Source organism: Pelophylax lessonae (genome assembly GCF_965119305.1).
Source record: "Pelophylax lessonae genome assembly, chromosome: 2".
In the NCBI taxonomy this organism is placed as follows: Eukaryota; Metazoa; Chordata; class Amphibia; order Anura; family Ranidae; genus Pelophylax; species Pelophylax lessonae.
The window spans coordinates 359,408,269-359,435,259 of NC_138769.1; the positions used below are offsets into that span (position 1 = coordinate 359,408,269).

At 39.6% G+C, this 26,991-nt stretch overlaps 2 protein-coding genes across 2 annotated transcripts in view; both read right to left on the reverse strand.

The window, feature by feature from the left end:
* Positions 1 to 861: 861 nt before the first annotated feature.
* The window catches only part of LOC309548114 (gap junction alpha-4 protein-like), a gene marked incomplete at its 5' end in the record, with an annotated part of 105,722 nt that continues 79,592 nt past the window's right edge, over positions 862 to 26,991 (reverse strand). Inside the window, one exon of the mRNA XM_082248080.1 lies at positions 862 to 2,348. Within this exon, the coding sequence (XP_082104206.1) occupies positions 1,256 to 2,348 (1,093 nt within the window). The 3' untranslated portion in view covers positions 862 to 1,255. The remainder of the gene's footprint in view (positions 2,349 to 26,991) is intronic.
* Positions 16,052 to 17,216, reverse strand: GJA4 (gap junction protein alpha 4; the record flags this gene model as incomplete). The annotated part of the gene is made up of 1 exon (XM_082247725.1): positions 16,052 to 17,216. One exon carries the CDS (start codon positions 17,214 to 17,216, stop codon positions 16,197 to 16,199), a length of 1,020 nt encoding a protein of 339 aa, XP_082103851.1. The 3' UTR covers positions 16,052 to 16,196.

The following is a 26,991-nucleotide window of genomic DNA, read 5'->3' on the forward strand; positions in this document are numbered from 1 at the left end:
CCATGGGGTTGATATACAAAAACTGGAGAGTGCAAAATCTGGTGGAGCTCTGCAGAGAAACCAATCAGCTTCCAGTTTTTATTGTAAAAACTTAATTGAATAAGCTGAAGTTAGAAGCTGGTTGGCTACCATGCACAGATGCACCAGATTTTGCACTCTCTAGTTTAAGTAAATCAACCCCTGTGTGTGTTAAGAAGTGTGCCCAGTTTTTGAAAGTGCTTGTTCTTCTTGACTAGGGAACCCCTACATGGCCTAGTCTTCACTGCTGATGCTTGATGCTTGATCAGGTCACACATGAACTCCTCACATGTTGTAATATTGTTGTCTTGTGTAATAGTAGATTCCAATTGATCCTAAAGCCCCATACACACGATAAGAAATTCGGAAGGGAAAATTCGTCCGACGACCGATCTGCCGATTTTCGGATTGTTACTATGGTGCTTTCGACAGCCGACTCAGACTTTTTGGCTGACAAAATCCTGATGTGCAGGCTATAAAATTTTTGTCCTCCGTCAACACACGTCCGATTTTCGTCTCATTAGTACAGATTTTGACAGGGAAAAATCTTATTAGCAAGACTAGGCATGCTCAGAGGTGAAAGAACACATAGAAAGCAATCCAACACATGACATCACTTCCAAAGTAGAATTCTGTTGCACGGGAAAATTCATGTGCAGTCTAGAGCACATTCCAACCAACGGACAAGCACTCTGGACAAAAGACGGACGACCGGTCGGCGGAAATTCGTAGCGTGTGTACGAGGCTTTATTCTCCAAAGTATAAAATGGAAAAACTATAATATAAACACCAGCATAGTATATTGCAACTAGAACACTTTTGTACATGAAATAAAATCTAAACTGTAAATAGAGGCAATCATGACCTAACTGTACAATAGCCAGATGGGGATGTACATACAGACGAGGCAACATCAAACGTCCATTGAGCCTTTGACTAAGTAATTCATGGAATCACACAGCTCAAGCATGAAATCTTGAATTGACTCTCACCAGCTTTTACATTTTTCACAGAAGCTGGCATTCACAGTTAAAGTAGGAAAACACAAAGGAGATCCAGATTAAGGCACTGGCTGAACTGTCCCGCTAAAATTTGCAGACAGCAGACATTTCAAGTTAACTTAGTCTTTCAGTACACATTAGTGGTAGTAGGTGGTATAGAACTACAACAGTACTGGCAATCAGACCAAATGTTCAAAGCATGAATGAATAGAAAAAAAATAATAAAGGCGATTTTCTCAGACATACTGTTTCTTAGAGGCTGAACTGCTGGCTCTGCTTGTTTGCTTCTCGACAACAGCATGGGAGTTTGAAGAAACAGGTTTAAAACGGCTGGTGCTGTAATGCTCTAGTGTCTGATTGCCTCCAGTGAGGCATAGCTGTTTCTCAGTATTAAAGTTTGTCCAGTTGTCCTCATTTTGTACTTTGTATGCTGGGCAGGAAATGTTCTCACTCATGGGGAGGTACAGGTAAGGCTTGTCCTGAAAAGGAGCACTGGCTGTCTCAGAGCATTTCCCTGGGTATATATCCTCTTCCTTTGTGTATTTTGTGCTAGGCGCATAGGGGGAGTATTTCTTTATGGCATGAATCATGCTCTTACACACTAGATGAATCAGTTCTAAGAGGTTCAGTAGTAGAGAGATCAGTGACACTATTAGCATGAAAAGGATGAAGATGGTTTTCTCCATGGGTCTGGAAACAAAACAGTCTACTTTATGAGGACATGGGATTCTCTCACACACATATATTGCAGGCATCACAAAGCCATACAAGTACCACTGGCCAAGCAGAAAGCCAGCTTCGAAAATACTCTTAAAAATAACACTGATTGTATATGTCAACATCAGTGCTCCTCGGATTTTTATCCTACCATCCTCTTGAATGCAGATTTTTAGACGTTTTCTCTCAATGACAGCTATGGCATTGTCTACTTGCTGGTCCTTCTCATTTATAGCCCTTAGCTCTTCCTCTTTTTGCTTCAGCTTTTCTTCTTTTCTGGACAGATAAATGACATGTGCCAAGTAAAATAAGGTGGGTGTGCTAACAAAGAGAAACTGAAGTACCCAAAAGCGCACGTGGGAGATGGGAAAGGCTTTGTCATAACAGACATTTGGACATCCAGGCTGGTCTGTATTGCAGGTAAAATCTGACTGTTCATCGCCCCAAACTGATTCTCCTGCTAGTCCAAGAATTAGGATACGAAATATGAAAAGCACAATTAGCCAGACCTTCCCAATGCTTGTGGAGTGTTCCTGTACCTGATCCAACAACTTCTCTAGAAACTCCCAGTCTCCCATAGTGAAAGGCTCTTCCCTGAAAAATACAACACAAATTTTATGTATGGCGTTAGATGGCAGTTATTTTTAGTTCTTAGAATAGTATATATTTTGTATAAGATACAAATTCAAAGGATTTTCACTCATAGTAGAACTCAGAAAACTGGAAATATCCAGTGGTGATGGCCCCTACCAATCGATGATTGACACTTGCAGTCTATGGACATTTCTAATTAAATAACTCATCACTTCCACACCTGGAAACCTTTCAGCCAAAGAACACACTTTACAATGTTATATTTGATGAAGCTTTGGGGAAACCTGTCACCCCAACATTACTTTACGCTTCCAATGACAGTGGAAAACCTCTAAACTTATAATGTTTTGTTAGGAGCTGATTTATTTGATTCAGTCCCTTTTTCCATGCCTTTTGCCTAATATGTAGTATTAAATATTTACATTTTTGACAATATTAAAGTTTACCAATTACAAATAGACAACAGTACACTTAGGAGTTGATTTACTAAAACTGGAGAGTGCAAAATCTGGTGCAGCTGTGTATAAAAACCAAGCAGCTTCTAACTTCAGTTTGTTCAATTAAGCTTTGAAAAAAAACCTGGAAGCTGCACTAAATTTTACACTTTCTAGTTTTAGTAAATCAACCCCTTAATGACAAGCAGATGGAAAGCCTGGGTCCCACACTATCTTTAGCCTAGAAATATGATGGATATATTTAGCTAGTGTCGCAATACATGAATGCTGTTTTATACATTCTGTGAACTGGTTGAATCCAGGGAACTGGGAACAACTTAGTAAACTCAGTATAAGAACCCTTTCACACTGAGGTGCATAAAACGCTGAGCTGGTGCTTTTGTGGCACTTTTGAGGCTTCAAGAACCATTTTGAGGCCCTTTTGAAGCGCTTTTCAGGCACTTTTAGGGTGTTTCCTACTCATTTTAATGGAGAGGGGCGTTTTTAAGGCGCTTTTTTTAGAGCTCCAAACATGCTCAAAAGATGCTGCTTGCAGGATTTTTTTCACCGCCCCGCCAGCGCACCACCCCCAATGTGAAAGCATTCATTGATTTTAATGGGAATAGATTTTCGTGAGCTTTTCAGGCACTGTTTTTAGCGCCAAAATGCTATATACCTATACAGTGAAAGTAAATAGTGACTTAATTGACAGAAACTTACATTTTTAATTGCTAGTTACCCAAATATAATTTCAAAACAACCTGGAATCTTTGTCAAATTAACAAGAGGGATTAATGCCAGAAAAGTGGTAAAGCAGCAGTATTGAATTCCCCCAATGTATGTAAAGTTAATTTTCTCTGCTTTCTGACTACACATGTATATGGGGCAGTCATATTTGTTCATTACATACTCAAGCTTTGGCTCCTAGTTTGCATTTTTACACAGGGGTTGTGCTTTATTGCTCCCTTCCGACATGCAGTTTAGCGAGGCAACTGACTCAATAAAAGCAATGCCCCACCTGTGTGGATTATGCATTATCATAACAATTAGTAGCATCCCTTACATGTACTTCTTGATGAAGCCAACAAGGCGAAACATGTAAAAGATTATTTGTAAAGGGATCCTATTATTGTTTGTTATACATGTACCACACTGCCACATCAATGTACCATTATTTTTAACGATTTTTGTAAATCAGTTAACAGTTTTGCACCTAGAAAATCCCATCTATAAATTTTTTCTACCAGTACTTTGGCTAACAAGGGATGATGATGCTAGTCAGGTGTCTTTCTGTTCCTATCCACAATGTCTAATTATATTATCATAACAATTGTATAGCAGGGAAGTTATGTGAAGCTAAGTAAAATACAGAGCTCCCTCCTTTGGTTAATATAAATCTCCCTATATGCAATAAATAAAAAAATATGGAAGCATAAGGATTTAAATATATAAGAGCTACAATGTAATGAATGATTTAATAAGAACACAGCAAAAATAGCTTAAATGTGTGAGTGCTGAATATATACTGTACTTTATCTTTGATGTTTATTAGAAAATGTTGACTTTTATGACTTACTGCCATATTCACTTTGACTTTGAGATGCCTGCAATCCAATTTAATTGCATATGTGCCTCTCAAAATATTAATAATATAAGAATATTAATATATATATCTTGACATTTGCAAAAACCAAGTCACTTGAGTCACAGCAAACATACCTGAACTGCACTAGTCCGATATCTGGACATCTTACTGTAGTTCAGTAGTCAACTTCATTGAAATGCCACTAGTACATCTATGCTATTACTGAGCTCTTTCTAAAGATGCTATTTGCCTGGCAGCCTCTGGGTTCAGTCATTTGAGACACTGATTTGAATCAATCATACAACAACCACAGTCATATTGAGTCGGATCTCCTGATCAGCATATTTGTTCCTGGTCATGATCAGCATGGCAGCCTGACGACTAGCATCTTCAGAAGGAAAAGTTAGTAAAGGCAGCCTCTATAAGAATGCAGTCCAAAAGGAAAACTGTATGTATTCTGAACTGGCTTAATTTAGTGACACAAAAGACCCCAAAATATCTATGTCTAGCTTCCTTTTTAATAACTAATAAAATTATTATCACTCCACCCGAGCTATTGATTATTTTGATATATCTGTTACACTGTAAAATGAGGTGGCTACTTTAGGCAACATGTTAGTATGAAAACATAGTATTAAGCAAAACATAATGGCCTTGTAGAAGTAGGTTAGCATTATAGATTATGAAACCACAAGATTCATAAGACGTCAGACAACCAAAATTCTTTGCATCTTTAAGTTTTGCATGTTTTTTTTTGATGATAGAAAATTTGTGCAGTTTTACAATTTTAATTTATTACAATTGTTTTTTGTTTCATAGGTAGCTATTATCAACTTTTTCCAAGATTTAAGACTACGCAGTGATGTATTACTCACAATACAGTGTATTGTGATTTAAATACACTGTAAAAATGATGACATCATAGCAACCTTTGCTACATCTTTGATCTCCTTTTTTTTTATTTCGTTTTTACAAGTCATTAATCTGCATTCTCAAAAAAGCATAGGAGAGATTTCAAAATGATTCAAATTGTAACAGATAAACGTACCTTAAATGTTCAAAGAGGAACTTCTATCTGTAGGACTTAAAGAAGTTTACCACCTGCATGTCAGGGAAGTTGGTAAAAGCCAGCAGCAAGGCCAGTCTTTTCTAAGTAGAGCCATCTGAGGTTTGCAGTAAGAGGGACTGTGTGATAAGAGCTAAACAGACGATGCCCTCTCGTCAAAAAATCCCAGAGAAGAGAGGAAACCATGGGATGGCCCAGAGGAGGTGCAGGATATTAGCGTTGTATGCTCATTTTCTTTAGTGGGTTGGAATTATTTAACATGTTAGTTGCTAGAATGGCAGCTATTGATCTCTTACACCATATCATTTACATTTTTTTCTTATTATTATTAACATCCAGCCACTTTTATGAATTGTAGCTTTTTGTTTTATTAAAAATAATAGGGAACTATTGTAAGCAAGTTCATTATCAAATCAGTTATTATTCATGAAAACAAAGAATAAACCTAATTGTTATCACTGTTCTCTCCAGTCAAAAATGGAGAAATGACTGTCAAGAATTTTCTATTAACACATACACGGAGCACAGCTAAGCAAGTTAGTGCACACAAGAATGCTAGGTGTAGCCTGGAGAAGAAAGTAGTTACTTTAATATATTTAAATTTGAACTCCAGGTAGTAATGTTAATATTATTGGTATTTATATAGCATTGTCAATTTACGCAGCACTTAACATACTATTAATACAAATCAGTCCCTGCCCTCAAAGAGCTTACAATCTAAGGTATGAATTATATTGTATAATCACAATGGTCCAGCTTGGAATCCATATATATATTTTTTTAAAGCCCATGGTGTGTGAACACACTCAAAACACTTACACCCGGTGCATAAAAAAGTGCACACACGCAAAACGTGAGACACGCAAAAAGTGCACAAGGCGTACACATAGCCCTCCTCCGAAGAGGAAGGGCCCTAACCCTGATCCCCGGGGCGCAAGACTCCTGACGGGGACTAAGGTACTCACTATGGCCTGCCCAGCCGAAGCCAGGCAGACCCCATTCTCCAGGGGGACTGCCGAAACAGCCCACCCCAAGTACATGGTGGGGCTCCCCCAAAGGGAGATCCCATGAGAGAGGGCGAACTAAGCCAGAAGGCAATGTCCACCCCCTCCCAAGACGTTCAGGGCAGGCCCGAGGACCTATGCCATACTTGTCGTGCCAGTGAACAACCAAAAAGGGACAAATGTAACACACAACAAAAAGAGTGGGGAAAGGGAAGTGGAGAAGTGCTGGGTAGTGTCAAAGTGCAGGACCTTGACAGGCCCCCCGGCCAGGAATCCATACCTGAATAATAGCTGTGGAAGTGGAGAATTACTGAAGTAGTCACCACTACTACACTGATTGCTGCTGTCATCCTGGTCCTCTGCCTTGCACTCATTGAGAACATTTCAAACCGTTCTGTGAATGGCAATGGTGCCAAGCAATCAATCCATCTGTGGGTGCTATGCAGTATGAAAGCCACTTGCTTGATATGAATGCTATTTACAGAACACTTTCATTTTTCTCAATTAATGCAAGGCATATTTGTAGTGATATAGTAGTAGGGGGTGATAATTAATAATTATTAATATCATTTGAGTTATTCCGGGAGCAATTTGATCCATCCAGAGAGATGCATTTATTGAGTCCCAGCACAGAACAAAGTCCACAAGCTACTTGCAACAGAGCCAACAGAGTAAATATTACAATGAACAGCACCCTTCAGAGTCCCATCAGACATTCATGTTATAGCAAGCATATAGACACCACAATCCAGCTTAATATGTCCAACCTATAATATACACCTAGGTAGCTTCCATGCATGCAATAATGTGTGTTACAAACTAGCCCTGTGCTTCTGTCATAATAAAAATGGAATATGTGAATGAATACGTCCAACAGCTCAAAACGTAACCTGAAATACCGGTGTGTGAGACTGGAGGGGTTTCTGATTGGTTGATCCAAAATACTTTTGATCTTATCATGGAAAGACCCTACTTGTAATTACTGACAATAGCATCTAAGGTCTCTAAAATGTTTACTAGGCCAACATATCACAATTTACCACCTCAAGTCTAATTACCATAAAAAAAAAAAAAAAAAACTTCTTGCATGGTCAAAAATGCATTCTTACCAAATTGCATTAACAACTCCCATTGACCTTTTACTATTTCTTTCAAGTCTGATCAGACAAATTTACATTCTACATTTCCCTGTGGCCCTTTTTAAATGTAAAATGCAACTTGTCTGCCAGCTGTGTTAGGCCTAGTATACACCTATGTACACAATAAAAAAAGGTATGTATATATGTATATGTATATATATATATATATATATATATATATATATACAGTATATATATATATATTTCATCCTACATTAGTCAGCCAACAATTTTATGTTTGAATGAGGTGAAGTGTTGCGATATCCTCTACCTCATCCAATCAGAGAACTCCTTGCATTCACATAGCGAAATGCCAGGCATTCTGTGCTTTGCACCCATGCAGAGTGATTAACTCCCTGTGGCTATTATGCAGAAGGGCAGCCACTCAGCACAGAATGTGGAAGGCAGCAGGGATCAGTGTATAAGCAGGGACAGTGATTCTCTGCTTCAGCAGCGGTCACATAGGTATGGCGCATGCCTACTTACATTGATCCAAGCTCCATACCTGGAGTTCAGCTCTAATAAACATCAGGCATAATGCTCCCATGTTTAGAGAACTTTGGTCATAATAATCCCATATTCAATAATTTTTAAAAAACAATGCTTCTAGTTGGCAGCTGATTTAGACAACCACAGAGGAGAGAAGAGCTCAGCAAGGATGGAATGGGAGCATTCTACTGCATTTTCCTTCATGGAGTAAAACCATTTAACCCTATTACTGCAAATGGTGTATGTAAGTGGCAGCAGAGGGTTTTACACACAGCAGCAGGGAGTGTGTGTATGTTTCACAAGTCTTCCCTAGCCGCAACTGAATGGAATTTCCATACTCAGGTGTCACTTTCCCTGCCCACTGTGGTAAACACACATACAAATAAAAACATACAAGTTGGGGGTGCCTACACACAAAAAATGTTGATTGCGCTACGCATTAATAAATCAATATGTGTAGCGCTAACAAAAGAATAAATTAAGTAAAATGATAATAATTGATTAAATGACAAAAATAATTATGTAAATGGATACTAGGAATATACACTCTGTCAGGATTATTGGGGATTAAATAATAGGTAATAAACTAATAGAATAAAAATGATTTTAAAAGCCATGTATATTCATATCTTATGATGCTGAACAATACAGCATGGCTTCCATTTTGTTTTGAAGGTGAAAGAAAGTTCATGTATGTACTGGTTAAACAAAATGTCTCTTACAAGCTTACAAGAGGATCTTCTAATTTTAACAGAGGTCTTTGTATCTATGTAATCGTAAATAAGGTAATACATTGACATCTCATCAGATAACGGACAATTAGCGAGACACCATACTAGTCTAGCTTGTAATCTTATCTGTATATAACAATGGACAATGGCTCAGTGTTCTTCATCAGACATTTAAAATATAAATGTTAAAGATACATTATTATATGTGAGAAGATATTAGCCATAATTATGTCATTATATTATGTAAGGCATATACATATATATTTAGGAATGTTATATTACCTTTTGGGTTTATATTCTTACAGTAGTAATCTTACTTAGAATACATTATTATTAAGTGTAAGAACATATGTATCTCATCACTAATTACCTCATTTCAGAGAAGTTTGTGTCTAAGTGTTCAAGGTGTCGTAAATATTACAAACCAGACGCTATGTCTGACAGCCTATGGCATGGTCAAATAATTAATGGACTTTTACTAGCCAACAGGTCAAAGATCATCAGATAAGGATATAGTGGTAATTATGTTAAATACAAAATTTAATGAATGGTACGATACTGCCCTCTATAGACAAAATACCAAATGCAGTTTTGGGATAGTTGAGCTATTCCCATATAGAAATATTATATTGTATTAAAAATAATTATTATTGAAATGGTTTACCAGATCCAATAATTGCCAGAGAATGATGGAGATACAGATGGACATTTATGTATGTACTGGGAGTATGGACAAAGTTTTATATTGTGTTTTGTGATTACTCTTATATATAGAGAAATCATCCTTTAATTTTATTATACCAAGTATTGGGTTAATTATCAAAAGAGGTGTGGCTCTGACCTCACCAGTTTAGGTATAGAATATCCCAACCAATGAGGATAATGTTTCATCCCTCTGGGTTTAACTTATGGTAATTTTAATAGCCCTTTGTTCATACCATATAAAAGACAACCCAGATGAGAGACACATTACATTACACTACTGACAACACACCTTACACTTACATCACACACGCTACTACGTCCATCTATAGACTCATCCAGACATACTCCATCTTGTCCATCATTCATCTGAAACTTGAAGGGAAGCCACCATCTTAAGAAAGGCATCCATCTTAGGACTCTGGTAACGACCATTTGAAGCTAGCGGCCATCTTAAGTGTGGTAAATATGCCTTGCTATGTTATTTGATTTTATTCAGTTGTTTATTTCCTTCCTTATGTGTTTTATATTGCATATTTAAAGGGTAATAAGATTACAATCCCAGCCGTATGAACCATAGAAGATTTTTCTCTAGAAAGCTGATTTTTGTTTTTATACATTTTTATTAATATCAGATTTAACGCATTATTGCGAATTTAGTCTTCCGTTTTGCATGGCTTATTCTCACTCCATCTGTAGTGGAATGACTTTCGGCCGTGTGATTTGCAGACAATTGTGGTCTGTTTATATAGAACACATACCTATGGCTCATGCTGTACCTGGAGAAATGGTGATCTTGCTTTTGTTTTGCTTTCACTTTGTTCCAGTTTCACTTTCATTATTGAGCTAAACATCACATTGCATTAATTGTTTGAAGTTAGTATTTTATGTAGAGTTGTTTCTTTGTGTCACTCCCTGTTTGATCATATATTGTGTTTATATGTCTTGAGAATAAATATTTTATATATATTCCATACTGTAGACTGTACTCACTAAGATTGGTATATGCTTTTAAAAAGAAATTAATCAATTAAAAATAATTCACGACATTGATTTGTGGCAATAAGTGAAGATTCTCCTTTCTCATAGATCTTTGCTTATTAACCATGAATAGACACTGTTATATTCAGAGCAGTATAAATTTCTGACATAATGAAGTACGAGCGCAAGATATTATTATTAAATATTCTTACAACTCAATGGGTATGGTGTATAAAAAACACTGTGATGCTAATCAAATAAGTGCATCAAATAAATTGTTACAAATATTCATAAAACATATATGCGAATCAAAATAATAGTCCATGCACCAGAAAAGGAAAATGAAAATCAACCAATGTCCAAACGATGCAGTAAATGATGATATGTATGGTGTTAAAGGAACATCAAGGAACTGCAAGTCCCAGCAGGTAAGTCCTAATTCCACGTAGTAAACCCCGGGATACAGGAAGAGGAACACCCTTGAAGGATCACCAAGGAAGAAGTGTAGCAGCTTACCAGAACACATTGTTCACCCAACCTAATGGTTAGACCACTGTAGGCTTGATAGTAATAATGTGGAAATCCACCAGGTGTCACTCCAAATGTGACAGATAGCTCAGATTCGGTATTCATGGGACGACATGATACAGCATGTAAAAGATGTTTGCAAAGGATCCAAGTGTTGCGGCATCTCCGCAAACACTAACAGCGAGAAGACGGCTTGTTGGAGCGTGGTCACGTCACGTCTGACTTCACAGCCGGCTTGTGTCCTTCACGGGTGTTCCTCCTCCTGTATTCCGGGGTTTACTATGTGGAATTAGGACTTACCTGGTGGGACTTGGGGTTCCTTGATATTCCTTTAACACCATACATATCATCATTTCCTGCACCGTTTGGACATTGGTTGATTTTAATTTTCCTTTTCTGGTGCATGGACTATTATTTTCATTCACATATATGTTTTATGAATATTTGTCACAATTTATTTGATGCACTTATTTGATTATCATCACAGTGTTTTTTATACACCATACCCATTGGGTGTATATTTCTAGTATCCATTTACATAATTATTTTTGTCATTTAATCAATTATTATAATTTTACTTCATTTATTCTTTTGTTAGCACTACACATATTGATTTATTATTGTCTTTGGGATTTTTTCTATGAGTCCATGTGTGCTGCTTTCACTTACTTCATCAATCCTGTCTTTAATAGCTTAATTTATAGCACAGAAATTCCCCCACACTTGCGCTATGCATTACATATTGTCTATTTTTCACAGTTCTAGGGCCTTTATTCACATATTAACTCTAAAGTGATGACCTGTAAAGGCTTTTATCACTGCTTCTTTACAGCTTGCAGACAGGGGGCAGGCTATTCAATTTGAAAACCAACTGTAAGACTTTGCACACCTTTTGTTTTGATGTATCTGGAATGTATTTAGCCAATTTAAACTGCAGGTTAAATTGAGCTAGCGTGAAGAAAAGTGCAGAGTACAGAAGGGCCTACGCAATAGGCATGGTCTACGTATTTGTTAGTGCCCTACCTAGAGATGTAAAATTTTCGAAAATTTTGAAGCCATGAGAAAAAAAACACAAGGAGAAAAAAACTCAAGGAAAAGAAATACCAATTGACTTACCAGGCTCAAGGGAAACACTATGCTGTGATGATAGAGAAGATTAATAGGAATCATTTAACCCTTTCACTGTCACATGTTGGACAGACATGGCGGGTGTAGAGGAGGGAGAAGAGAGGACACACATTCGCACTCCTCCCCTTCTTGCTGTAACCCGGAAAGTGACGTGTATGTCATCTCTTTTGGGTTAGCCTCTCTGTGTTCCCGGCTAGCATAGTCTGGAAGGGATGGAGCCTAGAGGAGAAATGCAGGGTCTCTTAGGAGAACCTGTCACCTACAAATCCTCATATAGGGGGCTTTTTATCCTCCGTGATGAAAAAAAAAAGTTAAACTAAACAACCATTTTTTTTTTTTTACGCCCAAGCACATAAAATCTCCCCCCCCAAAAAAAAAATTTTGAGGCCCCCCACCCCCACATATCTGGACGTACGAACGTATACACACGTGTCAGAGGGGCATGAAATTGTTGATTGCGATACACGTTACATACTGTAGTGTACGTCTGAGTAAGAGCAATTATTCTAGCACTGGACCCCCTCCATAACACTACTAAACTGATGACCTATAGGGGGGTTCAGTGCGCCTATGGAAAATATAGGGTACTGCAGTTTGTCACCAATTCACAGGTGCACACAAATTTAAGGTTTGACATGTTGGGTTATCTATTTACTTGGTGCAATCTTTTCTTTTATATTTTACAAATAGTTTTATGAGTTTGTTTGCCCTAAAATTCACTTTAGTGTATTTTTTACTGAAATTTTGTGTTTCCTAGCCTTTGAAATAATATCAAGTGACATAAAATTGGAACTACCACTTTCTTCTAGGGTGTCTGCTTTCAGAAAATATATAATGTTTGGGGCTTTATGTAATCTTCAGTGCTAAAATGTTTTGTTTAAAACATTTGTGTGAGAAATGCAAAAATTATTCGGGCAGCAAAAGGGTTAAAGGTTTTAAATATAAACTAACTTGTCAGACAAATTTACACTCTTACCTGTCAATTAAAGAGGTTGTTAATCTCAGAATTTAAAAAAAAAAAAAAAAACAAACACCTGAAAGACAAACACATAATGAGCTAGTATGCATCGCATACTAGCTCATTATGAAATACTTACCTTAGAACGAAGCTCCGCAGTGCAGCTCGCTCACCTCCCTCACGGGCGACATGTTCGGTCACTCTTCTTCCTGCTTTGCGGCATCCGGCCATCTGAATGGCTGGAGCCGTGGTGACATCACTCCCGCTCATGCACGCGGGAGCCGACTTTCACGGCACTTGGCTCTGAAGGAACGGCACGAGCGGCCGTTCCTTCAGAGCGCATGCGCCAGTGATGTCACTGTCTGCATGTAAGGTAAATATCTCCTAAACGGTACATGTTTAGGAGATATTTACAGTACCTATAGGTAAGCCTTATCATAGGCTTACCTATAGGTACAAGTTGCAGAGGACGGTTTACTTCCTCTTTAAGACCTGAGAGGACAGAAATTTTCATCTACTGTACCCCAACAATTACTCAACTGTAGAAGGTAAAAGATGGAGCCCACAAGCAAACTAAACTGGAACCTTTCCTCTGTAGTGCCCCCTAGTGGCAGAAATGCACATTGAACACTGTTACTTGAACAGTATTCCAGGATTTGCTTGTCTTCAGCTGAGAGAACCTTATGTAAAGTCTCAGAAATCTTTCATTAAGGTCTTCATGTTAAATAGTTTGAATACTATGTCATAGATAAGTTATTTATCATTGTAAAAGAACATAGTAAAAGAGTCAATCTTTTTTCATTTTTCGGGGGCGGGGGGGGGGGGAGGGTTGGGGGGAAACGGCTTTGAAAAAAAGTTTTTTATTTTTCCCAGTTTTTCTAGGTTTTTTCCAGGCCTTCCCATCTCTAGCCCTACCTGTCACCCCTAAGAAAAAAAATATCTACTTACCTTACATCCCTGTTTCTGCTCACGGTGCCTAAGTAAAAGTCAGGCTAAAGGCATTTTGACAATATTTTGGGAATGAGAGTATCCCAAATCTTGCGAGAAGGCTCTCCATCCATGCAGGAGAGTCTTCTTTCAAGATTCGGGATCTTCAGCATACACATGTATCTTGTGCGAAGTATTCTTATGTCACTCTTGCCCAGGTGCCGTGGGCAGAAGCTGGGTGTAAAGTATGTATACTGTATGTTAATTATTTATTATTTAGCCCCGGTTCACATTTGTTCCGACATTACATGCGATCAGCTGTGCGGTGCGAGTTTAGCCATACAGTTTGTATGGCTAAATTCGCATCGCACCCGGAGCAAACACGCACAGGAGGCATTTTTGCAGCCGCATCAGGATCGGATCGCACAGCGGTTCACACTTGTGCGATCCCATCCTGTGCGAACTGCACGATCGCACTGCGATATGCGATCAAACTGGGGGTGTCGTTAAGATTACATTGACACCCCCAGCGTATCGCATATGGCAGTGTGAACTGCCGGGGGTGCGTGTGCGATGCGGGAACAGGCTGCGAATTCGCAGCCTTCCCGCATCGCATAAATGTGAACCGAGCCTTAGGGTAAGTATATATTATTTATTCATTGATTATTCGTTTTCTGTTCAGGTGTGTTTATGTTTAACCATGTAATGTGTCATTTTTACATGAGTGAGGTGAGAAAGCAGACCTTGCAAGACCATTTCAATCAAGCAAAATTATTCTAACACACATTTCTTGGGAAAACTCATTGATATTAGAGGATTAAACAATTTTAAACAATGTTAAAAATGTAATGGTCGTACATACCTATAGCGCAAAAAAGTTAGGTTGCTGAATTGTCAAAATCCAGGTTTGATGATTTGTTTTTGTTTTTCTTTTAACATCTATACAGTGCAAATTGTCTTTCTTGATAAAAAAAAAAATATATATATATATTTAAAAAAAAAAAAGTTTTAAGTCCTTAAGGAGTTGATTTACTAAAACTGGAGAGTGTGAAATCTGGTATAGCTCTGCATAGAAACCAATCAGCTTCCAGGCTTTTTGTCAACACTTCATTGAACACGCCTAAAGCGGAGTTCCGGCCTATTTTGCAACTTTTTTGATTCCTGGAGTGCTCGCTATGCTGATCAACAATTGGGCATTTTCAATTTTTTTCGGGGGTCCCTTACCTTATTTTCAGGGCATTTTTGATTGTACTTCCTCCTTCTCCCCCCCCTCTGTGGCCACGACCACCGACATCACTTCCGCCTTTGCATTGCATCCTGGGAGCTGTTTGTCATCACTCCCAGGAGGCTGGAATCAGGAAGAACTCCCAGAACACTCCCTGGAATCAGGAAGAAGGACACAGCAGATTACACTGCGGCTTCAGATGCCCACATCCAAGATGGCCGCGCCTAGTCAGCGTTTTTAAAAGTAAGATTTTGACTAAAATCCAATACTGTACACCTTGTAAGTATGAGAATAGCGGTTCTGTAAAGGGCAATGGATTAGTATTATAGGGGTATTTTTAGTTAAAAAAGGTATTTGAGGCCGGAACTCCGCTTTAAGTTAAGTGTTACTAAACCCACAACTGTAAAATCAGTCTGTAAATGCAGTAAAGAATGCTTGTTATACTCACGGTGGAACCTAAGGGGTTAATCCTTTGCATTGTGTATAAAGGCTGTTTGATCATGTCTCTCTGTCCTCCTCTTCTTTCACTGTCTCCATAAAATAACCTGATATTTACAGAGCCAGGGGATGGGCTGCACATGCTCAGTTTAGTGTGTATTGAAAGAGAGTTTGTTTTTTTTTCTTGGGAGAGTGCATGTGATCAGCACAGGGCCAATCAGCACTGTCCAGACATGTCCAGACAGAGGATCAGAGGAGAATGAAAACTCTTTCTATAAGCTTTACTAGGAACTGATACAAGCCACAAGACTGCTATATACTGCTGACGAGAAAAGGTATTTATCCGTTTATATTTACTAAAATAATTGCATTTCCATGTTCTGTGTACAGTGGAAGACCAGATATAGTGAATGCAGGTTCTGGGTTGAGTAACACTTTAAAAGCTGATTGGCTACCATGGACAGCTGCACCAGATTTTGTTCTCTCCAGTTTTAGTAAATAACCCCTATGTGTCTATTTTTAATTTATAAATTAGACATACTGCATTTTTGAAATGGAACTACCAGAGCGGTTAGAAGGTTGGTTAAAGTCATGGCTGTAAACAATATTGTCCAGACTTAATTGAATTCCACCATTCAGGGCCATCTCCTTCTCTGTATTATAGTTGACCCAATTTTCCTGATCAGACATTTTGTAGGAAGGGCATTTATCCCTAGTTATTGGAAAATACGGACACGGTTTGTCAGGCTCTGGTGCAGTAGGTATATTATAAGTCTTGCCCTGGAACATACAAGCATCATTTTTATACGTAACTCTTGCATACTTTTTTATTTTCCGGCATATGATGTGAGCAGTCAGAACAACCAATTCTATTAAATTGAGTAATAAAGAGATGAGGGAGACGGCAAGCATAAAAAGGATGAATATAGTTTTCTCCATGGGTCTTGACACAAAGCAGTCCACCTTATGAGGGCATGGAGATCTTTCACATACATAGTTTGCAGGCATCACAAAGCCATAGAGATACCACTGGCCAAAAATGAATCCAATTTCCAGTATACTCTTAAAGATAATGCTTGTTATGTATGTACACATTAGTGTTCCCCTGATCTTGACTCTTCCTCCATCCTCTTGAAATAATAATTTCCTGTGTTTCATTTCATTGAGTGATAAGGCAGCATCCTTTTGTTGAATATTGTCCTCCACATTCCTGTATTGGCTTTCTTTCTGTCTTAGTTTTTCCTGTTTCCTAGACAGGTAGGCAACGTGACCCAAATAGAACAGAGTGGGTGTGCTCACGAAAAGGAACTGTAGCACCCAATACCGAATATGGGAAATAGGAAAAGCTTTATCATAACAAACATTTGGACAACCAGGTTGTTTAGTGTTGCAAATGAAGTCTGATTGTTCATCTCCCCAAACTGATTCCCCAGCAAGGCTTAAGATCAGAAGGCGAAATATAAACAGCACCACGAGCCAGATTTTGCCAACGGCTGTAGAATGTTCCTGCACTTGGTCTAATAACTTCTCCAGAAAGCTCCAGTCCCCCATGGTAAGTATAATATCTGCAAACACAAAATAAAATGTTATTAGTATACTCATCTATTCATTTACAAATACAGTATACAGTGTTATACAGTTGTATTTTAACATCACTTACATAATTCTGTATCTGCTTGTGGCTTTTTTTAAGGGCTTTTTTACACTAGCAGCAAGGACTTGCTTTTCAAAGGCATTTGACAGCAGGTGAGCAGGCAATATGTCACATCTTCCCTGCCTGTTTAAACCTCCTGCAGCATGTCCCTACCCACTTGAATGGGTTATGTTCAGAGGTTATTTTCAGGTTAGTCAGGGTAATTCCTGCCGTGACTGCAAAACACACCCCCGGCCTCCAGTTCCGGGACAAGGTCATCCAGCGCCCAGGGCAAAGATGCCAAACTGCGCCCCCTCTTCCCTTAAGGTTAGGGTCAAGGCGCCCCTATCCCTGCAATAAACCATTGCGTCCAGGGCAGCCGCCCCTCCTGCCCACCCATTGTCCCGGCCCTGCCTGCCTCTGCCTTTGCAGCTAAAAGAAGAGCAGTTGAGGGGCAGTAAAAACATGAATCAACCATGTGGTTTTGCCACACTGCCCACACACTTAAAATGTTTTGTTTTTTCATGCAGGGAACTTTCTGTTTTTAGCTGAAGTGAACTGCTATAAAGGGATGCATCACACTGTTTACTTTTTTTTCTTTTTCTTAACATTATTGGAAGTGCACTAAGGTGTACGTTTATGAAAGGGTGAATTTTTTTCTCTGTTCGCTTCTCTGCAGTTCTCCGGGTAAAATTATCTCCTCTGGTATACTTTTTATGAAGCGGAGAACTTCAGTTCTCCCAGGGTGATCAGAGGAGAACTGTTTTCTCGGAGAACTGCCGAGATCTGTGTAGAAGTGAATGGGAGCGCCTGTAATCTCGTGAGACAAAGCAAGGTTACCGTAGTATGAAAATCACTGGCGCTCTTTAACAAGCAGTGATAAATTATCACTGCTGAGTACACGATCCCCACTAATGTTAATAAATAATAGTCCCCTTACATAAATATATATATATATATACACTGAATACACACACGCATACATTTTATATATATATATATACACATTAAATATATATCTACATGTATGTGTATATATATATATATATATATATATATATATACATGTATATATATACATAAATATGGCAGGGGGACATGATTACTGTGTTGGGGGGTCTGAACGAGGAAGAAGGAAGTCGATAATCTTCGTTTTTCCCCCTCAGTTCTTCCCCGATTCTGTCTTCACTCCCCGCTTCACAAGCTCCAGGCTGGTGAATCTGGGAGTGTGAATTCTGGCACAGATCACCAGTGAAGTGCGGAGATCGCAGCTTTATAACCTGGCTGTTTCTGTGTGGGGCAATGACAGATTCCCGTGTGAAGAGATGATCAGCGAAGAACATGTTCTCCGCTGATCATTTCTGTTTCATAAACTGAGAATGATCGGAAATGAGCTGCGATCAGCAGGATCACTGCTCATCTCCGTTTCATAAAAGGACACCTAAATGACATTTTCATGCAGGGCCAACCTGTGTGGTTCGGTAAAATTCTACATGCCTGCATTTTACTGTAGCTCACTGCAGTGCAACTCCAGGCTGCATTAAAGTGTGAATGGGGCACGTAGAAAATAATTGTTTTCAATGTGCACTGGTGGTGACTGCTGTTTATCCAGTGCGGAAAAGCACCAGTCACTACACTATGTGTAAACGATCACCTTGTAAAACACCGAATTTAGTTTGAGATAGAAATGAAAGGCAAAACATCTGTGTAAGGATATAAAAAATATATATATATATACAGTAAAACCTTGGATTGCGAGCATAATTTGTTCCGGAAACATGCTTGTAATCCAAATCACTCTTATGTCAAAGGGAATTTCTCCATAAGAAATAATGAAAACTCGTTTGATTCGTCCAACAACCATTTATTTTTAAGTACTTACGTTTTTAGTCCAAATAAAAAGATTATAGCCATGTAATAGGTTGTGTAACCATTAAATGTCCATCCACAAAAGGCAGCCACCACAAGGGGATTAGAAGCAAAATTCTGCAGGAGCTGCAGAGTATAAAAGAGAAGAGAGGCGCCTCTAAGTGTAGTAATATGGTTACATTTAATGAAGGTACAACATTTAGCAACTCACATGGTTGATGATTAAAAGAGGCACATCTAAGAATGCAGGCATCCAGGGTAAACAGGTCCACATAGATCATCCCCCTCACAACCGGCTCTCACCGATGTCAGTTTGCAATTGTGACCAGGAAGACTACACTGCAGTAGAACGATCTGAATGCGAAGCTTGACTCGCCCGTGGAAGTGTGGAAGGGACGACGTCGATGGCGGTGAGGAGGATGGTCTGTTTGGACAGCTTTACCCCGGATGCCTGCATACTTAGATGTGCCTCTTTTATTCATCAACCATGTGAGTTGCTAAATGTTGTACCTTCATTAAATGTAACCATGTTCCTACACTTAGGTGCACCTCTTTTCTCTTTTATACTCAGTTGCGACGTGACGCTACTTGTATGTCAAGACATTGCTTTTTTATCAAGTCAAAATTTATTAAAACATTTTACATGTCTTGCAAAACGCTCTCAAAACAAGTTACTCTCAATCCAAGGTTTTACTGTATACATATATTTTTTCCCTTACTTATAAGTAATCATAATCCCTCTGGTTTTAGCTGCCTAAGAGCTGGAGGAGGAGAAACAGCAGGACACTGAGCTTCATAGTGAAAGACTGCGTGAGGTGTGTCAGGGCAAGTCTGATCTTTGGGGGAGAGCAGGCTGAGTTCCCTGCATAGCTAGAGAACTGACCGTGGTATGCTTTCTTGCTTAGCGCGGTCAGTTTTAAAAAGGGAAAGTAGAGGGACTGGCAGGAGCACCAGGGATTTCATACAAAGCAAGTAATACAAAGAGAACAGGATACTTTCTCATACAAGTACATGGTACAGCAGACACATATCAGGAATTTGAAGTGTTGGGGTAACAACATAACAACATCATTTGTTTAATTTACTACAAATGTGAGAAAAACAGTCTTGTTAGCTTTTGTGCAGCTCCGTTCTCATATTTTTCCTGCTACTGAAATCCCATACTCCAAGCTCACATTACTCCAACAGAATGGACTCTTAAGGAGCATGACAAGCTACGATAAGTTTCAGCAGCATAAAAACTTGACTTTTTACACCAAGCATACTGCACAGTAAGCTCACAGTGTCTAGAAAAATGGAGTTAGAAAAAAGTAGAATGAACAAAAAACTGTTGTTTGTAGCTAAGTAATGAGATTTGTAGGCACTACATCTCTCCTAATCCCCTGACTAAATACATCTGGATCAATATTATTAATTGTTTAACCCCATAGAGCTCAACTAAAACTGTATCACTTGGTCTAGGATATGTGGTTAAATACATTTCTCCCTCCACTTACTTCATAATTACTTAAAACTGAACTTACTGGCCCAAAATTGACCAAGGAAGGAAAGGGGCAAAATAGTATAACAAGAAAAATATGACAATCAATAGTGCATTACATATACATAAAAACTGGTCAGTTCAAGAGGCTCAACCTCGGTGACACTATTTTACCCGTGTTGTAAGATACTATACAACATATCTCTACAGTTGGGCCACACTCGACATGTTTCACGACCAAGCCAATTTAACCTTCCCCTGGGGGAGAGTGCAGGACTCGCCCCCAGGTTTAAATTGGTGGCCCCCTGGCTTTTGAAATTCCCTCTTTGATGGTTTTGATGTTCAGGGTGAGCATATGTAGTTCTCCATAGTAACCAAACAATTTTAAAATGAGATAATTGTACTATTTTGGCACTTTTTGTATATTGTAGACCTATATATAGTTTGTCCTTGCAGGACTATGGTCCTTTTTATGTTCTTGAACTCCTAAAGTAGCGGCTTCAGCCACGAAACATGTTGATTGTGGCCTAACTGTAGGTTTGAACCAGAAGACATGTTATATCTTACAACATGGGTAAAATAGTGTCACCGCAGTTGAGCCTCTTGAACTGACCAGTTTTTATGTATATGTAATGCACTATTGATTGTCATATTTTTCTTGGTATACTATTTGCAATAAAGATCTTTGATTTTATTTAATTGTTTATGTATTTTTGGTGGTACCAAGAAAATCCTGCCTGCCCCATTCCTTTTTCCCGTCCTCCCCCGCCGCTTTCTTTTCATTGGTCGACTTTGGCCCAGTAAGTTTATTATTAAATAGGATGAAGGTACATTGTATTCTGACAGTGGGTCACCGACTGCCTGTAGCTACTGATTGAAAAACATCTTCCAGCATGTCCCTTTGGCAGAAGTCAATCAAATGATCGACCTCTGACAACCAAGGGTGGCCACATGCTGATTACAATTTGGCTGATTGGCCAAATTTCAATCAATGTATGGCCAGCTTTAGAATCACAGTGGCCAGATGATGGCCAAGGCACTACATTATGTCATGGACATGCTGAACTTAGCTTAAAAGCCTATCCTGACTGTGGCTGGGTTTGTCAATGAGTCCAAAGAATGGGTGGTCTTCTCCTGAGCTTCTGATGGTGGAAATGGGTTGGCTAATTCCCACTCCTGAGTCACTGCCAGCCAAAGCAACGTAAGCCACTGGCCCTGGCAGGGTGCTGGCCATTGGAATGATAAGTGATTGATCAGTACCGCAAACAGGCTATTAAGGACTGAGTAAAGTACATTATACAGAGGTCCCAGGGGACTGCAGACTATATGGCATGCAAGATTTCCAGGAACCAGTAAGCAGAGTGCATAGCTGGACTTCCAAGGGCAGGGTACTGCTCAGAATGCAGGATTGCTAGAGACAGGTGAACAGGTGAGCACAGTGGAAGTTCCAGAGACAAGGAATCATAAAGAAGAGAGCTTGGCAAAATGTGGACAAACATTGTTTGGGTAAAGATGGCTGATCTTAGCACAGCTTACAGTCAGATCCATAAATATTGGGACATCGACACAATTCTAATCTTTTTGGCTCTATACACCACCACAATGGATTTGAAATGAAACAAACAAGATATGCTTTAACTGCAGACTTTCAGCTTTAAATTGCGGGTATTTACATCCAAATCAGGTGAATGGTGTAGGAATTACAACAGTTTGTATATGTGCCTCCCACTTTTTAAGGGACCAAAAGTAATGGGACAGATTAACAATCATAAATCAAACTTTCACTTTTTAATACTTGGTTGCAAATCCTTTGCAGTCAATTACAGCCTGAAGTCTGGAATGCATAGACATCACCAGATGCTGGGTTTCATCCCTGGTGATGCTCTGCCAGGCCTCTACTACAACTGTCTTCAGTTCCTGCTTGTTCTTGGGGCATTTTCCCTTCAGTTTTGTCTTCAGCAAGTGAAATGCATGCTCAATCTGATGCAGGTCAGATGATTGACTTGGCCATTGCATAACATTCCACTTCTTTCCCTTAAAAAAACTCTTTGGTTGCTTTCGCAGTATGCTTCGGGTCATTGTCTACCTGCACTGTGAACCACCGTCCAATGAGTTCTAAAGCATTTGGCTGAATATGAGCTGATAATATTGCCCGAAACTATTCAGAATTCATCCTGCTGCTTTTGTCAGCAGTCACATCATCAATAAATACAAGAGAACCAATTCCATTGGCAGCAATACATGCCCACGCCATGACAGTACCACCACCATGCTTCACTGATGATGTGGTATGCTTTGGATCATGAGCAGTTCCTTTCCTTCTCCATACTCTTCTCTTCCCATCATTCTGGTACAAGTTGATCTTGGTCTCCTCTGTCCATAGGATGTTGTTCCAGAACTGTGAAGGCTTTTTTAGATGTTGTTTGGCAAACTCTAATCTGGCCTTCCTGTTTTTGAGGCTCACCAATGGTTTACATCTTGTGGTGAACCCTCTGTATTCACTCTGGTGAAGTCTTCTCTTGATTGTTGACTTTGACACATATACACCTACCTCCTGGAGATTGTTCTTGATCTGGCCAACTGTTGTGAAGGGTGTTTTCTTCACCAGGGAAAGAATTCTTCAGTCATCTACCACAGTTGTTTTCCATGGTCTTCCGGGTCTTTTGGTGATGCTGAGCTCACCGGTGCATTCTTTCTTTTTAAGGATGTTCCAAACAGTTGATTTGGCCACACCTAATGTTTTTGCTATCTCTCTGATGGGGTTGTTTTGTTTTTTCAGCCTAATGATGGCTTGCTTCACTGATAGTGACAGCTCTTTGGATCTCATATTGAGAGTTGACAGCAACAGATTCCAAAAGCAAATAGCACACTTGAAATTAACTCTGGACCTTTTATCTGCTCCTTGTAAATGGGATAATGAGGGAATAACACACACACCACACCTGGCCATGGAACAGCTGAGCAGCCAATTGTCCCATTACGTTTGGTCCCTTAAAAAGTGGGAGGCACATATACAAACTGTTGTAATTCCTACACCTTTCACCTGATTTTGATGTAAATACCCTCAAATTAAAGCTGAAAGTCTGCATTTAAAGCACATCTTGTTTGTTTTATTTTAAATCCATTGTGGTGGTGTATAGAGTCAAAAATATTAGAATTGTGTCAATGTCCCAATATATGGACCTGACTGTAAATAGTGTCACTGACTGCCAGACTGGGTTTAGACTGGTTCTTTATAAGGCAGCAGGTGGAATAGGACAATGCCTAAAGCTGATAGACCAGTGAAAGATTCAGGTGAGAACTGACCATAAGTCAATGAGACCACAGGTAGCAGTTCAGCTTTACAGATAATCTGTGACACATGTATAAAAGTGTCCTGGCCGGGTTTCAGGTCTGTGAGTGGTACTTGATGGTATCTCATAGTTCTGGTGCAAAGGGAGCAGGAAGCCACATGTCCAGAGGAGCCCCTGTTTTAGGACTACTGAACTACTGACCACCAATGGGTAGGGGCCACTTTTTCCCACTTAACACCAGTGCTTGTGGGCATTTAACTCAACATACCAGTGCCCTTCTACCCCTAAAAATAAATGTAATAAAGACATTATGCCAACCACCAAGGAGGCTGGGAATTAATATTGACCTCAAGTTTAACTGGTGAATTTTTACTCACTACCAATGTAATTAGGGAATTTACACTTACCACTAAAGTAAAGAGGGGAGGGGGGGTTTACACTGACCGCCAATGTAACGGTAGAATTTATACTTTCTGCCAATGTAAACGGGGAAATGACACTGACCACCAATATTTTATATTGACTACCAATATAATAGAGGTATTTAACCTGACCATCAGTATACTGGGGGTATTGGTGGACATTATACATTGGTGGTTAATGTAAACACCCTTTTAGATTGTTGGTCTGCATAAATACCCCATTACTGGGGATTCTATGTTGAACACCGGTGTGCTGAGGTCTTTATTGTGCTAAGGGACCTACATTTTCTAGATAAACTTAATGGGAGCTTTCCATGGGGGAAAGGGGTCTGATGGTGACTGAAACTGAGGGCATATTGCAGGGGCTGGTAGTGGCTGAATATGAAAGAGCTCCAGCATAAAGGGGATGATGGTGGCTGAATAATGTTGTTGGTTACCACAAATTATTTTTTCAGCACAATATAGTTTTAATGGATGAAATAATGTAATATTGTAGCCTGTGTTCTTGCAGAGTAATATAATGTGGTATGGTAGTCTATATTATTGCTTGATAATAAAAGGTGCAGTTGCTGGGTGATGGACTTTGCTATTACAGGGAAAATTTACATAATTTGCTGTAATAGCATGCTCCATTATAATGTGTATTGCAGTGTGGTGTGATATGGTTATAAGACAATGACATATTAGGGTCAGTTTACCAAGGGCCTGTTCACAACACTGTATGTGTATTGGTGCATTGTGGTGCTCTGTGCTACAAAAAAAAAAAAAAAGACAGCAACATATTTTTTTTTCACCTATTGCAGCTTACCCATGTTGAATGGGCTGCCTAATGCAGTGTGCCGCAATGCTCCTCAATGGATGAAAATGCGTGCTTTGAATTGAGATGTGGAAGGACACTAGGAAGGATGAGTAATTTTAACTCCTTTTTCCATTTTATCTTATAGTAATTTTCTCAGTTCACAAATAGAAATACATTTTTGTGGCATTTTTGCATGATATGAGCAATTCCTCATCATTATTTTCCTGTAAGTCAATAAGCTATAATGTACATGCTACTTGCCACTGCAATAGTAACAATTAGTGCCGAATATTATTTCCGCATCGGGGACTCTTGATTATTTTTTTCTCCTTCTGTAAGAGGCTAAGCAGCACTATCCAGATAGATAGTGATTAGGACGTAGCAATAGTGGCAGCCATGGCAATGGATGTCTACTCCCTGAGCCTTTAAAGTCCCATTAAAAGGGGGAAATCTCTCTTTGCTGTGGCAATGGAATCCTCACACTGTCGCGTGCTAGCACTTAAAAGCAAGACGAACTTGATGAGGGACTAGTCTCTCAGTGCCCGCGTCAGGCCTTGCCTAACGCCCACAAAAACTTTTCAGCCAATGCACTAGTGCCATCTTAAGAGCATTATAGGCCCCCGGGCAATGCAGTGCACTGGGGCCCCGCCTACAAAATCACCCATGAGAATAAAAATGCAAATTATCGATAAGGCGATATTTATTGGTACAGCAGTGCCAGGCTAATGGCAGCTTCCAAATTCGGCGGCTGGGTCCGGTGAACACACACACAGACAGGAGTCAGACTCGACTGTCCTGTGTGCGCCTGTTCCCTTGGAGGTAGACAGGCATTCCTGCAGTTGTGGGCCCCTCTCCACGGCCCAAGTGGCCTGACAGCAGCACAGGGCCAACAGGCGCTTGCCACCTGCTAAGTTCGGCGGCGGGATGCACACGTGAATCGGGACTAATGCTTGGCTGAGTCACTGGGCAGGTGGGGCCCCCCAGGCAAGTGGGGCCCCTGGGCAACTGCCCATCATGCCCATTCGGTAAGATGGCCCTGCAATGCACCTGTCAGTGTGAATAGCTAAGTGGCCAGGCAAGGAGAGCCTCCATCAGATTCATGTACCTGTTTCTGACAGATACATTAATCTGATACAAGCACTGATGATTCAGCGTGGCGTGTGGAATTCTAAAGGGTGTTTACAACACTGTTTGTGAAATCCTCCACTGACCCCAGATCAGGCTAGCAGGCAGCACTTATAAGCAGCCAAAGTTCCCAAAACGCTGTGATCACTTAGCAGAGTGCTCTCTACAGCCAAAGTACAGAATGCCCTGTTGGGCAGAAGTCTAAAGTTCATTACAAAAGAAAAAAAATGGATATTGTGCAATGAGAGTATAGGTAGCTGCTAGCACCTCAATTGACATAAATTGTAAAAAAAATTGTATCCAAGGAAATAGTACAGCGCTAAAAGGGAACCATATACACTCACCGGCCACTTTATTAGGTACACCTTGCTAGTACCGGGTTGGACCCCCTTTTACCTTCAAAACTGCCTTAATTCTTCATGGCATTGATTCAACAAGATGTTGGAAACATTCCCCAGAGGTTTTGTCCATATTGACAAGATAGCATCATGGAGTTTTGTCGGCTGCACATTAATGATGCAAATCTCCCGTTCCACCTCATGCCAAAGGTGCTCTATTGTATTGAGATCTGGTGACTGTGGAGGCCACTGGAGTACAGTGAACTTATTGTCATGTTCAAGAAAGCAGTTTGAGATGATTTGAGCTTTGTGACATGGTGCATTATCCTGCACTGGAAACACTGTAGTCATAAAGGGATAGATATTG